General features: G+C 46.1%; 1 protein-coding gene across 3 annotated transcripts in view; it reads left to right on the top strand.

Annotated features, from left to right (window-relative positions):
• LOC141129496 (uncharacterized) overlaps positions 1-17609 on the top strand; it is a 59755-nt gene that overhangs the window by 7003 nt on the left and 35143 nt on the right. For 2 of the 3 annotated variants that reach the window (XM_073617556.1, XM_073617557.1), the window contains exons 2-3: positions 5932-6074; positions 16808-16840. In XM_073617556.1, the coding sequence (XP_073473657.1) occupies positions 6069-6074; positions 16808-16840 (39 nt within the window). In that variant the 5' untranslated portion in view covers positions 5932-6068. Of the gene's footprint in view, positions 1-5931; positions 6075-9067; positions 9164-16807; positions 16841-17609 lie in introns of those variants that run through there. The other variant, XM_073617555.1, reaches the window with a different exon arrangement.

Here is a 17609-nt window from a genome sequence, read left to right as displayed (position 1 = left end):
GTAAGTAGGGGGCTCTCTGGGGACCCTGATGTAAGGGGGAGGCTCTTTGGGGACTCTGATGTAAGAGGGAGGCTCTCTGGGGACCCTGATGTAAGTGGGGGGCTCTCTGGTGATATATACACACACACACGTATATTACTGTAATATACATGTGTATGCCGGCCCAAGCATATGACTTTCTTTATTACGCTGCTATTGGCTCTATCCCCAGATCTTTTGTAGACCTAGCAACGCCCCTGACCATGCTAATGGTGCAGCAGAAAACATACAGCAGAGTGAGGAAGGTTTGTGGTCCAGGATGTGAGGACAGTCAAAATTAGAAGCGGCGCCAATACCCCCCCCCCCTACAGTTGCCAAATGCCGGCCGCCCACATACCGGAAGCAGTGCGGCCGCTTTATGGGGGCGCTAGACTAATTTGCCTCTCAGCCCAGTCCACCCCACAGTGTAGCTCAAGCCAGCGGGGACTTTTTTCCGTGCTGCCCCCCCCCCCCCCTGCAAAGTGCTGTCCTAGGTCTGGGCCTTGTCGGCCTAGGCCAGGATACAGCGTTGCTGTAGGGATGGTGTTCTTAGGTAGATAGTCAGCATTTGTCTTCTTCCAAACACGGCGAGTTGAGTTAATGCCAAAGAGCTCCATTTTGGTCTCTTCTGACCACAGAACTTTCTCTCAATCCTTCTCTGAATCATTGAGATGTTCATTGGCAAACTTCAGACGGGCCTGTCCATGTGCCTTCTTGAGGAGGGGGACTTGCCATTTTTGGAGGAAGAGAAGTGCTGACTATGACCCCAAAGAAAACCATCCCTACAGTCCAGCACGGAGGTGGAAACATGATGCTTTGGGGCTATTTCTCTGCTAAAGGTACAGGCTGACTTTGCCACACTGAGGGTCCAATGGACGGGGCCATGTATTGTAAAATCTTGGATGAGAACCTTCTTCCCTCATATAGAACACTGAAGATGGGTCATGGATGGATCTTCCAGCATGACAATGACCCAACAAAGCAACAAAGAAGTGGCTCAAAAGAAGCACATGAAGGTCATGGAGTGGCCCTAGCCAGTCTCCAGACCTTAATCCTATAGAAAATGTATGGAGGGAGCTGGAACTTTGCCAAGAGACAGACAAGAAACCTTAAGGATTTAGAGAAGATCTGTAAAGAGGAGTGGACCAAAAATCCCTCCTGAGATGTCTGCAAACCTGGTCACCACCTACAAGAAACATCTGACTTCTGTGATCACCAACAAGGGTTTCTCCACCAACTACTAAGTCACGGAGGTGGAAACATGATGCTTTGGGGCTATTTCTCTGCTAAAGGTACAGGCTGACTTTTCCGCATTGAGGGGCCAATGGACGGGGCCATGTATTGTAAAATCTTGGATGAGAACCTTCTTCCCTCAGCCAGAACACTGAAGATGGGTCATGGATGGATCTTCCAGCATAACAATGACCCAACAAAGCAACAAAGAAGTGGCTCAAAAGAAGCACATGAAGGTCATGGAGTGGCCCTAGCCAGTCTCCAGACCTTAATCCTATAGAAAATGTATGGAGGGAGCTGGAACTTTGCCAAGAGACAGACAAGAAACCTTAAGGATTTAGAGAAGATCTGTAAAGAGGAGTGGACCAAAAATCCCTCCTGAGATGTCTGCAAACCTGGTCACCACCTACAAGAAACATCTGACTTCTGTGATCACCAACAAGGGTTTCTCCACCAACTACTAAGTCATGTTTTGCTTGGGGGTCAAATACTTTATTTTACTCACTGAACTGCAACTCCATTTATAACATTTCTGGATTTTTGGTTGATATTCTGTCTCTATCATATAAAATACACCTATGATAAAAAATTATAGACCCTTCATTTCTATGTAAGTGGGCAAATCTACACAATCTGCAGGGGAGACGATCGTTATTTTCCCCCCACTGTATAGGAAAACACACAATTCACTTATCATAGTATATATAGGAAAACACACAATTCACTTATCATAGTATATATAGGAAAACACACAATTCACTTATCATAGTATATATAGGAAAACACACAATTCACTTATCATAGTATATATAGGAAATCACACAATTCACTTATCATAGTATATATAGGAAATCACACAATTCACTTATCATAGTATATATATAGGAAAACACACAATTCACTTATCATAGTATATATAGGAAAACATATGTATTGAGAGGGTTGAGAAAGGGAGGGAGAAGAATGATGAGGATTAAAAGTATAGATAGAACTAGAGATATTATAAAAACATTAAGTTATTGATAACTGAATTTCTTTTTTCTATGCAATTTAAAACGGTGAATGTTCCTGGAATGTTTGAGGATTAGGAGACCCCTATAAGGAGAGCTGCGTTTATTGCGGCAGTGACAGCGTACCGAGCCACGGATGTCTGTCTGCAGGAGACGGACCTAACAAAAGAGACAATATCATATTTAACCATGATTTGCCGACCAGCTGCCATCATTTTACGGCGGCCGGTCGGCTCGTTCCCGCGAAACGCCATACCTGTACGTCGGTTCCTTTAACCACTTCCGGACCACCCGCCGTCGTTTTAGGTCGGTACTTTGAAGAGGAGTATCGTTGTTATGACAGCAGCTAGCTACCATAACCCCCGGTATCCTCTTCTTCAGCGGGCGGTCCGCTTTCAGATAAAAGTGGTCTCTGCGGCGGATTCGCCGCAAGATCAATTTTATCGGTGGCAGGAGAGGCCCCCCCCCCCCCGCCGCGCTCCGGTGCCCTCTTCCGCCCTCCGCCGCTTACCGGAGCCGTCAGTAGCAGCGGAGGCGATCTGATCTTCACCCTTGCTGGGTATGAAGACGAGTGAGGGGAAGATGGGCCCCCAGCCATCTCCATATCATTGCAGGGCGTAAGCGACGTCAAAACATCACTTCCACCCACAGCTCTTAAGGGGGCAATTTTTTTTTTTTTTTTTTAAATGGCAACATTTTTTTTTCTATTTTTTTTTTTTCATTGCATTTTAGTGTAAATATGAGATGTGAGGTCTTTTTGACCCCCCCCCAGATCTCATATTTAAGAGGACCTGTCATGTTTTTTTTCTATTACAAGGGATGTTCACATCCCTTGTAATAGGAATAAAAGTGACACAATTTTTTGTTTTTTGTTTTAAAAGAACAGTGTAAAAATAAAAAATAAAAGTTAAAATAAATAAGAAATTTTTTTTTTTTTTTTAAACGCACCCCGTTCAGCCGAGCTCGCGCGCAGAAGCGAACGCATACGTGAGTAGCGCCCGCATATGAAAACGGTGGTCAAACCACACATGTGAGGTATCGCCGCGATCGGTAGAGCGAGAGCAATAATTCTAGCCCTAGACCTCCTCTGTAACTCAAAACATGCAACCCATAGAATTTTTTAAACGTCGCCTATGGAGATTTTAAGGATAAACGTTTGTCGCCATTCCACGAGCGGGGCGCAATTTGAAGCGTGACATGTTGAGTATCAATTTACTCGGCGTAACATTATCTTTCACAATGTTAAAAAAAAAAAATTGGGCTAACTTTACTGTTGTCTTATTTTTTAATTAAAAAAAAGTGTATTTCTTTCCAAAAAAAGTGCGCTTGTAAGACCGCTGTGCAAATACGGTGTTTATTGATTGGTTTGGGCAAAGTTTATCACGTCTACAAAATAGGGGATAGTTTTATGGCATTTTTATTATTAATTTTTTTTTTACTAGTAATGGTGGCGATCAGCGATTTTTATCATGACTGCGAAATAATGGCGGATACATTGGACACTTTTGACACTATTTTGGGACCATTGTCATCTATACAGCGATCAGTGCTATAAAAATGCACTGATTACTGTGTAAATGATAACGGCAGGGAAGGGGGGTTAACCACTAGGGGGCGATCAAGGGGTTAAGTGTGTCCTAGGGAGTGATTCTAACTGGGGGGGGTGGGCTACCACTGACATGACAGCGATCACTGCTCCCGATGTCATGACACAAGGCAGAACGGGGAAATGCTTTGCTTACATAGGGACTTCCCCATTCTGCGGTTCCGTGACACGATCGCGGGTACGGTCACACTGTACGCGGTGAGCGTGCGCACACCCGCAAGCCCCGCAAAAATTAAAGGGGACGTACAGATACGCCCATTTGCCCACCGCTGCCATTGCGCCGATGTATCTCGGCGTGCGCCGGTCGGCAAGTAGTTTAAGCTGAGGTTATTTCAGTTGATGAAATGAATTTCCGATAAACCTGATGTCCCAATATTGGCAGGGGGAGACTTCAATATGATACCGGAGGGGAGAGGAGATAAATGTCCACCAGGAACTCAGATGGAAAAAGGGGGTGTCATGATTTCACAAATAATAGGAGAATTAGGATTGGGGGATATTTGGTGGATGAGGAATCCAACTAAACAGCAGTATTCCTGCTTCTCGAAAACCCACTCCGCGCTCTCTAGGGTTGACTTGGCCTCGGGTACAGGGTTGCCACCTCGTCCCTTTAAACACATATTAATTACACGGGTTCTGTGGCCTGCCCCCCCAAAACCAGACACTTTCCCCCCTTCCTGCCCCCCAAATACTGGGCACATTCCCCCCTTCCTGCCCCCCAATACCGGGCACTTTCCCCTCTTCCTGCCCCCCCAATACCCGACACTTTCCCCCCTTCCTGCCCCCCAAATACTGGGCACATTCCCCCCTTCCTGCCCCCCAATACCGGGCACTTTCCCCTCTTCCTGCCCCCCCAATACCCGACACTTTCCTCCCTTCCTGCCCCCCAAATACAGGGCACATTCCCCCCTTCCTGCCCCCCAATACCGGGCACTTTCCCCTCTTCCTGCCCCCCCAATACCCGACACTTTCCTCCCTTCCTGCCCCCCAAATACAGGGCACATTCCCCCCTTCCTGCCCCCCAATACCGGGCACTTTCCCCTCTTCCTGCCCCCCCAATACCAGGCACTTTCCCCCCTTCCTGCCCCCCCAATACCGGACACTTTCCCCTCTTCCTGCCCCCCAATACCGGGCACTTTCCCCTCTTCCTGCCCCCCAATACCGGGCACTTTCCCCTCTTCCTGCCCCCCAATACCGGGTACTTTCCCCTCTTCCTGCCCCCCAATACCAGGCACTTTCCCCCCTTCCTGTGGTAATTAAACTCACTTGGTGCCTTATCTGCATTAAATTAGTCTCAGAACCCGCGTCATTCATACGTGTCCGGGTTTAAAGGGATGAGGTGGCAACTCTACTTGGGTAGCGAGGACTTGTGAATGAATGAATGACTTGTATAGCGCTGCACATGCGAACTGAAATGCCTCAAGACGCTTTGTCCATCCTGTGGGTCCAGCTTGTTAGAAGAGGAAGGTCTTGAGTTTCTTCCTGAAGGCCTGATGGTTTTCTTCCAGTAGAATGTTCCATAGCCGTGGTCCTTGGACTGCGAATCTTCGTTCTCCCTACGATTTGTAGAGGGATTTGGGAACGTGGAGGAGGTATCGATGGGTCGGTCGAAGACTGCGATTAGGTACGTAGGGGTTTTATTTTCTCGCATAGGTATTGAGGCGCGTTTCCACGTAGGCATTTATGGTTGTTCTTGTTAGGAATATAAATGATATGCCCAGGGGCCTCTTAGACCACTCTCCACTGGTTGGGTCATTGGGGGGGGGGGGGGAGTATGGCAAAGGGGAATGGGAAATAAGTCCATACTGGTTAGAGATAATAGGGGGAAAAGAAGAAGCGATATCATCCCTGGCAGAATTTATGAGTAGAAATGCTGGAACGGCACCCCCTTGGGGGCGGTTTGGGACGCCCTTAAGGCATTTCTTAGGGGGACAACATTGATACAACATGTAGCAAGAGTAAAAAAAAAGACAGACTAGAGAGCAGGAAAAACTTATTATGAATAAGGTGGCAGAAGCAGAACAGTAATATATACTAAGATCTGTTTTTTTTTTTCTACTGAAGGCCCTGAAGAAGAAGCTATGACTTCGAAACGCGTCGGCCAGCAGCAGCCCTGATGTCTTTTCTATAGCTATCTGGAGACGATTGGTCCTGGACGGGTCGCCACGATCCGGTGGCTATGCCAAGCGCTTAATCTCCATATGTTTGTGAGTATTTTATTTTGGTTTTATGAATACATTTTCTGGGGATGATGCAGAAGGTCGGTGCGCCCTCCTTTTCTCTCTTGTTCTGTGTCTACCAGGACATCCCCTATCCTGGAGGGCAGCAAGGATGTCGTTTTTTTTACACAATAAATAACCATAGCAACTGTTTTTTTTTTTTTTTTTTTTTTTTTAATAAATACAATAAATATTTATACTTGATGGAAGAACAATGAATTTTTTTTTGCCCAATAGAATGGATGCATAATGTTGTGAATGAGGGTAATGAGGGTAAAATTGAATGTTATTGGGCTACTTCCTCCCCAGGTGGATTGTTAGAGTCAGAAAAAAATAGAATGGTTTGGGAAACATACAGCATTGTGGCCACTAGATGGAGGTAATGATCATAGGAAATGTTTATTTATTAAAGAGTAACTCCACTTTCTTTGAAACCCCCCCCCCCCCCCACTCCCAGGTGATCTCTGTACATTACAAGGATTGTAACGAACTTTGTAGCAGATTCTTACCTTTTGCTATTCTGAAGATATTATATTTGTTTGTCTGTGTCCATGTGCGTGAGTGAGTCCAATGGGAGGGGTTTCATCATGATCAATCAGCTGCTGCGCTTGCAGGGCTCTAATGAGGAAAGTGGCCGGGTCTGCATCCCTTTAGACGTGATTTCCTGTTGGAAGTATCTCACCAAAAATGACGTTTATGTTGCAGGGGATGTCCAAAATCTAAAAAAAAAAAAAAAAAAAAGAAATAAAAAAAAAAAATAAAAAATTGTATCTGAGTGCAGACTGCTGGGAAAACCCAGTGAGCCAATCACACGAGCAGGAAATGACATTTTCGGGGGGGCGTTCCGTATGCCATCTGTGTACAGAGCGCCTCCAAGTGGCCATACAGAAAATGACAGAGCTGCAGATTGAAAAGGAAAGATCGTTTTTAGTAACATTCAATTACAATATGACGTGTGTAGGAATTGTATACACTGTATTATTTTTTTTTTGTTTACAAATTTTTTTTTTCCCATGAAAGTGGAGTTACCCATTAAGTTCATCAGCTCCATCTAGCGATCGATAGGCACTGATGAGGCGGCACTGATGAGGCGGCACTAATAGGCACTGATGAGGCGGCACTAATAGGCACTGATTAGGCGGCACTAATAGGCACTGATGAGGCGGCACTGATGAGACGGAACTGATAGGCACTGATGAGGCGGCACTAATAGGCACTGATGAGGCGGCACTGATGAGGCGGCACTAATAGGCACTGATGAGACGGCACTGATGAGGCGGCACTAATAGGCACTGATGAGGCGGCACTGATGAGGCGGCACTAATAGGCACTGATGAGGCGGCACTAATAGGCACTGATGAGACGGAACTGATAGGCACTGATGAGGCGGCACTGATGAGGCGGCACTAATAGGCACTGATGAGGCGGCACTGATGAGGCGGCACTGATAGGCGCTGATGAGGCGGCACTAATAGGCACTGATGAGGCGGCACTAATAGGCACTGATGAGACGGAACTGATAGGCACTGATGAGGCGGCACTGATGAGGCGGCACTAATAGGCACTGATGAGGCGGCACTGATTAGGCGGCACTGATAGGCACTGATGAGGCGGCACTAATAGGCACTGATGAGGCGGCACTAATAGGCACTGATGAGACGGAACTGATAGGCACTGATGAGGCGGCACTGATGAGGCGGCACTAATAGGCACTGATGAGGCGGCACTGATGAGGCGGCACTGATAGGCGCTGATGAGGCGGCACTAATAGGCACTGATGAGGCGGCACTAATAGGCACTGATGAGACGGAACTGATAGGCACTGATGAGGCGGCACTGATGAGGCGGCACTAATAGGCACTGATGAGGCGGCACTGATTAGGCGGCACTGATAGGCACTGATGAGGCGGCACTAATAGGCACTGATGAGGCGGCACTAATAGGCACTGATGAGACGGAACTGATAGGCACTGATGAGGCGGCACTGATGAGGCGGCACTAATAGGCACTGATGAGGTGGCACTGATGAGGCGGCACTGATAGGCACTGATGAGGCGGCACTTATAGGCACTGATGAGGCGGCACTAATAGGCACTGATGAGGCGGCACTAATAGGCACTGATGAGGCGGCACTAACAGGCACTGATGAGGCAGCACTGATGAGACAGAACTGATAGGCACTGATAGGCAGCACTGAAGGCCACTGATAGATGGCACTGATAGGCACTGATTGGCAGCACTTATAGGCACTGTTAGGATTACACTGATTATCAGTGTAGATGTCCCCTGTGTAGATTTGCAGGTTACCATCTCTCCTCTCTGCATGCGCTGTCAGCATGAGGTGAGAAATGCAGATACCTGTAAATCCTGTTTACACTGTGATTGGACACAGCTGGTTGCATGGTAAAGAGCCGCTGTGATTGGCCCCCCCTGCAGCACAGTGATGTGCTGCAGGGGGGCAATCACGGGAGGATGTCAATAGATGCCCCCCCCCCCCCGGGCACTGTGAGTCCACACTGTAGCCGTCATTTGTCTATAGAGCGGGTGGGAAGGGGTCAAACAGTTTTTTTCAGCTCTGTGTACATTTGTATGTGATTTATATCCTTGATATACTGTATTGGTACAGCAAGTGTTTTATTATTATTTTTATTTTTATTATTATCATCATTTTTATTTTATAGGAAGGAGCGGAGTCATATACTTTATATTGTATATTTTTATTTGTAGTCGGGGGATTATGTTACCCCGGACGAGGTATAAATGTGTCCCTGTGGATGACGGATATTGGGGTTTGGTTGGTGACCGATAAGAACGATCGATAATTACACCCGGCCCCGGCTGCACATTGTCACTCTTAAAGGGGACCTGTCAGTAACTATAACAAGTCTGATGAATGAATTCCTGACATGTCACCTCACACAGCAACAGTATCATTCTTCAGAAAAGCTCCACCTTTCCACCCTTAGGCCTGGGTCAGTGACTTTGCCAAGGCTGAGATGATGTCATCCCTCTACTGCAGGCAGGAGGAAGCATTTCCTCAGTCTCCCCCATTGATCATGCTACAACATTCTTACAAGGTGAGGGGCTGCAGCAGGGGGCTGATCTGTGTCAGACATTTGTGAATAGCCAAGAACTGCAAAGGCGGCACCGGGATTTCAATGATTGTGTCATCTCTGAGCCCTGTATGACGCCTGAGCAAAGATGGCACCATGCTTCTGGAGAGAAAATTATATGAAGTTATTGCTGGGAGTGGGGGGGAGAAAATGATTTCTAAAGAGGTGATAAATGTCTGGAAGTGTTACATTGACGCACTTAACATGGATATATATACTGTATATATATATATATATATATATATATATATATATACAAGGTTGATGTTGGGTGATCTTAGTAGGGATCGTCTCGGTGAATTGTGAAATCTCCGTCTGTGCCAGGCAGGGAGGTGAAGTTTTGTGCTGGAAGTATTCGAGGAGTTCTGTACAAATAAACAGGAACTCCATTCCAGAAGGATGACTCTGATTTCTGGCTGGGAGGAACCTAAGAGGAATGAGACTAAGAGAGAGAGAAGACAGACACCGGACGGGGAAAACATGATTATATTCCATAATTCATCTTTGGAGATTGAGAGTCCAGAACAGGAAACAATCTGTGCCAATGTGGCAAAAATCTCACGGACACGGACAGAATTTGAGATGTTTTTGACTTACATCTGACCTCCCCCTCCTGAGCAGAACCTGACCCCCCCCTCCTGAGCAGAACCTGACCCCCCCCTCCTGAGCAGAACCTGACCCCCCCCTCCTGAGCAGAACCTGACCTTCCCCTCCTGAGCAGAACCTGACCCCCCCCTCCTGAGCAAAACCTGACCTCCCCCTCCTGAGCAAAACCTGACCTCCCCCTCCCGAACTGCACCTGACCCCCCCTCCTGAGCAAAACCTGACCCCCCCTCCTGAGCAGAACCTGACCCCCCCCTCCTGAGCAGAACCTGACCCCCCCCTCCTGAGCAGAACCTGACCCCCCCCCTCCTGAGCAGAACCTGACCTTCCCCTCCTGAGCAGAACCTGACCCCCCCCTCCTGAGCAAAACCTGACCTCCCCCTCCTGAGCAAAACCTGACCTCCCCCTCCCGAACTGCACCTGACCCCCCCTCCTGAGCAAAACCTGACCCCCCCTCCTGAGCAGAACCTGACCCCCCCTCCTGAGCAGAACCTGACCTCCCCCCTCCTGAGCAAAACCTGACCTCCCCCTCCTGAGCAGAACCTGACCCCCCCTCCTGAGCAGAACCTGACCCCCCTCCTGAGCAGAACCTGACCTCCCCCCTCCTGAGCAGAACCTGACCCCCCCTCCTGAGCAGAACCTGACCTCCCCCCTCCTGAGCAGAACCTGACCCCCCCTCCTGAGCAAAACCTGACCCCCCCTCCTGAACTGCACCTGACCTCCCCCTCCTGAGCACACCTGACCTCCCCCTCCTGAACACACTTGACCTCCCCCTCCTGAGCAAAACCTGACCTCCCCCTCCTGATCTGCACCTGACCTCCCCCTCCTGATCTGCACCTGACCTCCCCCTCCTGAGAAGAACCTGACCTCCCCCTCCTGAGCAAAACCTGACCTCCCCCTCCTGATCTGCACCTGACCCCCCCCTCCTGATCTGCACCTGACCTCCCCCTCCTGATCTGCACCTGACCTCCCCCTCCTGAGAAGAACCTGACCTCCCCCTCCTGAGCAAAACCTGACCTCCCCCTCCCGAACTGCACCTAAACTCCCCCTCCTGTGTAAAACCTGACCTACCCCTCCTGATCTACACCTGACCTCCCCCTCCTGAGAAGAACCTGACCTCCCCCTCCTGAGAAGAACCTGACCTCCCCCTCCTGAGAAGAACCTGACCTCCCCCTTCTGAGCAGAACCCCTGACCTCCCCCTCCTGAGCAGAACCTGCCCTTCTCCTCCTGAGCAGAACCTGACCTCCCCCTTAGCTGACTTTCTTCTAAAAAGCACCTGACCTCCTCATGAGCTGCACCTGGCCTCCTCCCGAACAGCACCTGACCTCCTCCTGAACTCATCCTGACAGGACCTGACTTCCTGCTGAGCTGTTACTATGCTCCTGTAAGTACTACCTAACCTCCTCAGCTGCTCCTGAGTTGTACCTGACCTCCTCTGAGCTGTACCTGACCTCCTCCTGAGCTGCACCTCACCTCCTCTGAGCTGTACCCGACCTCCTCCTAAGCTGCACCCTACCTCCTCTGAGCTGTAGCTGACCTCCTTGTGAGCTGCACCTGACCTCTTCCCCCTTAGCTGCAACTCATTATCCCCTCCTGATCTGTACCTGACCTCCTCCTGAACAGCACCTGATCTCCTCATTCTCCTTAGCTGCACCTGAATTCTCCCTGACAAGACCTCCTCCTGGGGTGCTCCTGAGCACCTCTGAGTACTACCTAACCTCCTCCTCAGCTGCTCCTGACCTCCTCTGAGCTGTACCCGACCTCCTCTGAGCTGTATTCAATCTCCTCTGAGCTGTATTCAACCATCTCTGAGCCGTACCTGACCTCCTCTGAGCTGTACCTGACCCCCTCATGTGCTGTACCTGACCTCTTCCCCCTTAGCTGCAAGACCTCGTCCTTCTCCTGAGCTGCACCTGAACTCTCCCTGACAAGACCTGACCTCCTCCTGAGCTCCTCTGAATACTACCTGACCTCCGCCTGAGCTGCTGACCACCTCTGAGCTGTACCTGACCTCCTCCTGAGCTGCTTCTGACCTCCTCTGAGCACTACCTGCCCTTTTCCTAAGCTGCATCTGACCTCCTAGGATGCTTCAAGCTGCTTTTGCATTACCATGGATTGGTATGAGGAGAAAATTAGTTGTGATGTTAGCACACATCCTAAGACTCTGCAATAAGGGAGATAGAAATAAATACATGAGACAAATCCACTAGGTTACATATAAATTAATAGAATGTCCCTTACATTGCGAATCAGTGAGAAGAATGTCCCTTACATTGGTGATCAGTGGGAAGAATGTTCCTTACATTGGTGATCAGTGGGAAGAATGTTCCTTACATTGGTGATCAGTGGGAAGAATGTTCCTTACATTGGTGATCAGTGAGAAGAATGTTCCTTACATTGGTGGACAGTGAGAAGAATGTTCCTTACATTGGTGATCAGTGGGAAGAATGTTCCTTACATTGGTGATCAGTGAGAAGAATGTCCCTTACATTGGTGATCAGTGAGAAGAATGTTCCTTACATTGGTGATCAGTGAGAAGAATGTTCCTTACATTGGTGATCAGTGAGAAGAATGTTCCTTACATTGGTGATCAGTGAGAAGAATGTCCCTTACATTGGTGATCAGTGGGAAGAATGTTCCTTACATTGGTGATCAGTGAGAAGAATGTCCCTTACATTGGTTATCAGTGGGAAGAATGTTCCTTACATTGGTGATCAGTGAGAAGAATGTCCCTTACATTGGTGATCAGTGAGAAGAATGCTCCTTACATTGGTGATCAGTGAGAAGAATGTTCCTTACATTGGTGATCAGTGAAAAGAATGTCCCCTTACATTGGTTATCAGTGGGAAGAATGTTCCTTACATTGGTGATCAGTGAGAAGAATGTCCCTTACATTGGTTATCAGTGGGAAGAATGTTCCTTACATTGGTGATCAGTGAGAAGAATGTCCCTTACATTGGTGATCAGTGAGAAGAATGCTCCTTACATTGGTGATCAGTGAGAAGAATGTTCCTTACATTGGTGATCAGTGAAAAGAATGTCCCTTACATTGGTGATCAGTGGGAAGAATGTTCCTTACATTGATGATCAGTGAGAAGAATGTCCCTTACATTGGTAATCAGTGAGAAGAATGTTCCTTACATTGGTGATCAGTGAGAAGAATGCACCTTACATTGGTGATCAGTGGGAAGAATGTCCCTTACATTGGTGATCAGTGGGAAGAATGTTCCTTACATTGGTGATCAGTGAGAAGAATGTCCCTTACATTGGTGATCAGTGGGAAGAATGTTCCTTACATTGGTTATCAGTGGGAAGAATGTTCCTTACATTGGTGATCAGTGAGAAGAATGTCCCTTACATTGGTTATCAGTGGGAAGAATGTTCCTTACATTGGTGATCAGTGAGAAGAATGTCCCTTACATTGGTGATCAGTGAGAAGAATGCTCCTTACATTGGTGATCAGTGAGAAGAATGTTCCTTACATTGGTGATCAGTGAAAAGAATGTCCCTTACATTGGTGATCAGTGGGAAGAATGTTCCTTACATTGATGATCAGTGAGAAGAATGTCCCTTACATTGGTGATCAGTGGGAAGAATGTCCCTTACATTGGTAATCAGTGAGAAGAATGTTCCTTACATTGGTGATCAGTGAGAAGAATGCACCTTACATTGGTGATCAGTGAGAAGAATGTTCCTTACATTGGTGATCAGTGAGAAGAATGTTCCTTACATTGGTGATCAGTGAGAAGAATGTTCCTTACATTGGTGATCAGTGAGAAGAATGTCCCTTACATTGGTGATCAGTGGGAAGAATGTCCCTTACATTGGTGATCAGTGGGGAAGAATGTTCCTTACATTGGTGATCAGTGGGAAGAATGTTCCTTACATTGGTGATCAGTGGGAAGAATGTTCCTTACATTGGTGATCAGTGGGAAGAATGTTCCTTACATTGGTGATCAGTGGGAAGAATGTTCCTTACATTGGTGATCAGTGGGAAGAATGTCCCTTACATTGGTGATCAGTGGGAAGAATGCTGCTTACATTGGTGATCAGGGGGAAGAATGCTCCTTACATTGGTGATCAGTGGGAAGAATGTTCCTTACATTGGTGATCAGTGAGAAGAATGTTCCTTACATTGGTGATCAGTGGGAAGAATGTTACTTACATTGGTGATCAGTGAGAAGAATGTTCCTTACATTGGTGATCAGTGAGAAGAATGTTCCTTACATTGGTGATCAGTGAGAAGAATGTTCCTTACATTGGTGATCAGTGAGAAGAATGTCCCTTACATTGGTGATCAGTGGGGAAGAATGTTCCTTACATTGGTGATCAGTGGGAAGAATGTTCCTTACATTGGTGATCAGTGGGAAGAATGTTCCTTACATTGGTGATCAGTGGGAAGAATGTTCCTTACATTGGTGATCAGTGGGAAGAATGTTCCTTACATTGGTGATCAGTGGGAAGAATGTCCCTTACATTGGTGATCAGTGGGAAGAATGCTGCTTACATTGGTGATCAGGGGGAAGAATGCTCCTTACATTGGTGATCAGTGGGAAGAATGTTCCTTACATTGGTGATCAGTGAGAAGAATGTTCCTTACATTGGTGGTCAGTGGGAAGAATGTTCCTTACATTGGTGATCAGTGAGAAGAATGTTCCTTACATTGGTGATCAGTGGGAAGAATGTTACTTACATTGGTGATCAGTGAGAAGAATGTTCCTTACATTGGTGATCAGTGAGAAGAATGTTCCTTACATTGGTGATCAGTGAGAAGAATGTTCCTTACATTGGTGATCAGTGAGAAGAATGTTCCTTACATTGGTGATCAGTGAGAAGAATGTTCCTTACATTGGTGATCAGTGAGAAGAATGTTCCTTACATTGGTGATCAGTGAGAAGAATGTCCCTTACATTGGTGATCAGTGAGAAGAATGTTCCTTACATTGGTGATCAGTGAGAAGAATGTTCCTTACATTGGTGATCAGTGAGAAGAATGTTCCTTACATTGGTGATCAGTGAGAAGAATGTTCCTTACATTGGTGATCAGTGAGAAGAATGTTCCTTACATTGGTGATCAGTGAGAAGAATGTTCCTTACATTGGTGATCAGTGAGAAGAATGTTCCTTACATTGGTGATCAGTGAGAAGAATGTTCCTTACATTGGTGATCAGTGAGAAGAATGTTCCTTACATTGATGATCAGTGAGAAGAATGTTCCTTACATTGATGATCAGTGAGAAGAATGTCCCTTAAATTGGTGATCAGTGAGAAGAATGTCCCTTACATTGGTGATCAGTGGGAAGAATGTCCCTTACATTGGTAATCAGTGAGAAGAATGTTCCTTACATTGGTGATCAGTGAGAAGAAGGTCTCTTACATTGGTGATCAGTGGGAAGAATGTCCCTTACATTGGTGATCAGTGGGAAGAATGTTCCTTACATTGGTGATCAGTGAGAAGAATGTTCCTTACATTGGTGATCAGTGAGAAGAATGTTCCTTACATTGGTGATCAGTGAGAAGAATGCACCTTACATTGGTGATCAGTGAGAAGAATGTTCCTTACATTGGTGATCAGTGAGAAGAATGTTCCTTACATTGGTGATCAGTGAGAAGAATGTTCCTTACATTGGTGATCAGTGAGAAGAATGTTCCTTACATTGGTGATCAGTGAGAAGAATGTTCCTTACATTGGTGATCAGTGAGAAGAATGCACCTTACATTGGTGATCAGTGAGAAGAATGTTCCTTACATTGGTGATCAGTGAGAAGAATGTTCCTTACATTGGTGATCAGTGGGAAGAATGTTCCTTACATTGGTGATCAGTGAGAAGAATGTTCCTTACATTGGTGATCAGTGAGAAGAATGTTCCTTACATTGGTGATCAGTGAGAAGAATGTTCCTTACATTGGTGATCAGTGAGAAGAATATCCCTTACATTGGTGATCAGTGGGAAGAATGTTCCTTACATTGGTGATCAGTGGGAAGAATGTTCCTTACATTGGTGATCAGTGAGAAGAATGTTCCTTACATTGGTGATCAGTGAGAAGAATGTCCCTTACATTGGTGATCAGTGGGAAGAATGTTACTTACATTTGTGATCATTGGGAAGAATGCTCCTTACATTGGTGATCAGTGGGAGAAGAATGTTCCTTACATTGGTGATCAGTGGGAAGAATGTTCCTTACATTGGTGATCAGTGGGAAGAATGTTCCTTACATTGGTGATCAGTGGGAGAAGAATGTTCCTTACATTGGTGATCAGTGGGAAGAATGTTCCTTACATTGGTGATCAGTGGGAAGAATGTTCCTTACATTGGTGATCAGTGAGAAGAATGTTCCTTACATTGGTGATCAGGGGGAAGAATGTCCCTTACATTGGTGATCAGTGAGAAGAATGTTCCTTACATTGGTGATCAGTGAGAAGAATGTTCCTTACATTGGTGATCAGTGGGAAGAATGTTCCTTACATTGGTGATCAGTGAGAAGAATGTTCCTTACATTGGTGATCAGTGAGAAGAATGTCCCTTACATTGGTGATCAGTGGGAAGAATGTTACTTACATTTGTGATCATTGGGAAGAATGCTCCTTACATTGGTGATCAGTGGGAAGAATGCTCCTTACATTAGGTGATCAGGGGGAAGAATGTTCCTTATACAGTGATGGTCAGAGAACTGGCATTGGCCCCAAAACTATGGAGGCACCATCAAATGAAAGATCAGTCACTCAACTCAAGGAACCCCCGGCAACTTCTGGAGGAACTCTGGGGTTCCTCTGAGCTCTGAGCCCTTGTTGGGAATGGCTATTCAAGGTGGAGTGCAGTGACAGAAGCCATGACAACATGGATCATTGGTCTGATCTCGGAGCTGACATTATTTTCACTATATAAAAGTAACCTAAAGTTGCCTATCTTGTAAAATCAGATCAGTAATGACTTTTTGTTACAGTGAAATGTAAAGAAGACCTGTATGATGTGAAGGATCTGACAGTGTTTTGCCTTCTCTTCCAGGTGGAGAACCTGCATAGAGGCACCATGATTGCGGTAAGCTTTCCAGGGTCAAGAATCAGGATCATTATAGGCCATTCTGCTGTATTAGACACCACATAAGGATTTATTCCATCATTAAATCCTGCAACATTCTGCAGAATTTCTCGGGGTGTATTTATTATAAAGCAGCAAACATTCTCTGCAGATGACATCCAGGTCCACTTGTTTTAAATGACAGCGACTGATTCTCTGATCTGTTTGGTAATCATCACATTCACTGCTTTATAAATAGACCCTTGAGGTTCATTCTGCTTTTATTGTCCCATAAATGTTTTACTAATTATTTCCTAATTGCTATAATAACTTTCTTAAAGAGGAGGATTGTATTAATGGCTTGGAAAGTATCCAGATGAGCTCCATAAACTATTTAGAGAGAGAGAGAGTCTGAATGCAAACAGGCACTGCTGTGCTTTCTGCTTAGGAAACTATAATTGCTTTATACAAAAACCACTTAAATTCCAAAATGTAAAAATCTAAAAAAAAAATGTATGTAAAAAAACTAATATAGTTTGCTGTTGTAGCTCTCATAGCTATTGGGTGCAAATTAGGATGGAAATTCCTTCCATATAGAGCAGATATTATTAATCGAGTTCCTCAAGGACCATTACCAGTATCAAAATAGAGTATTTTCATGACATCCCAGCTCTAAGTTCGCAACACTATGTGCAGCTGGGATTGGCTATACCATTCCATAGTATATGGATAAGGTATATAGGTATAAGGGTACAACAATTTGGAGAAGGTAAACTGTTATCTCAGGCTC

This window comes from Aquarana catesbeiana, linkage group LG02 (assembly GCF_042186555.1).
Source record: "Aquarana catesbeiana isolate 2022-GZ linkage group LG02, ASM4218655v1, whole genome shotgun sequence".
In the NCBI taxonomy this organism is placed as follows: Eukaryota; Metazoa; Chordata; class Amphibia; order Anura; family Ranidae; genus Aquarana; species Aquarana catesbeiana.
This window is presented reverse-complemented; position numbering and strand designations above follow the sequence as displayed.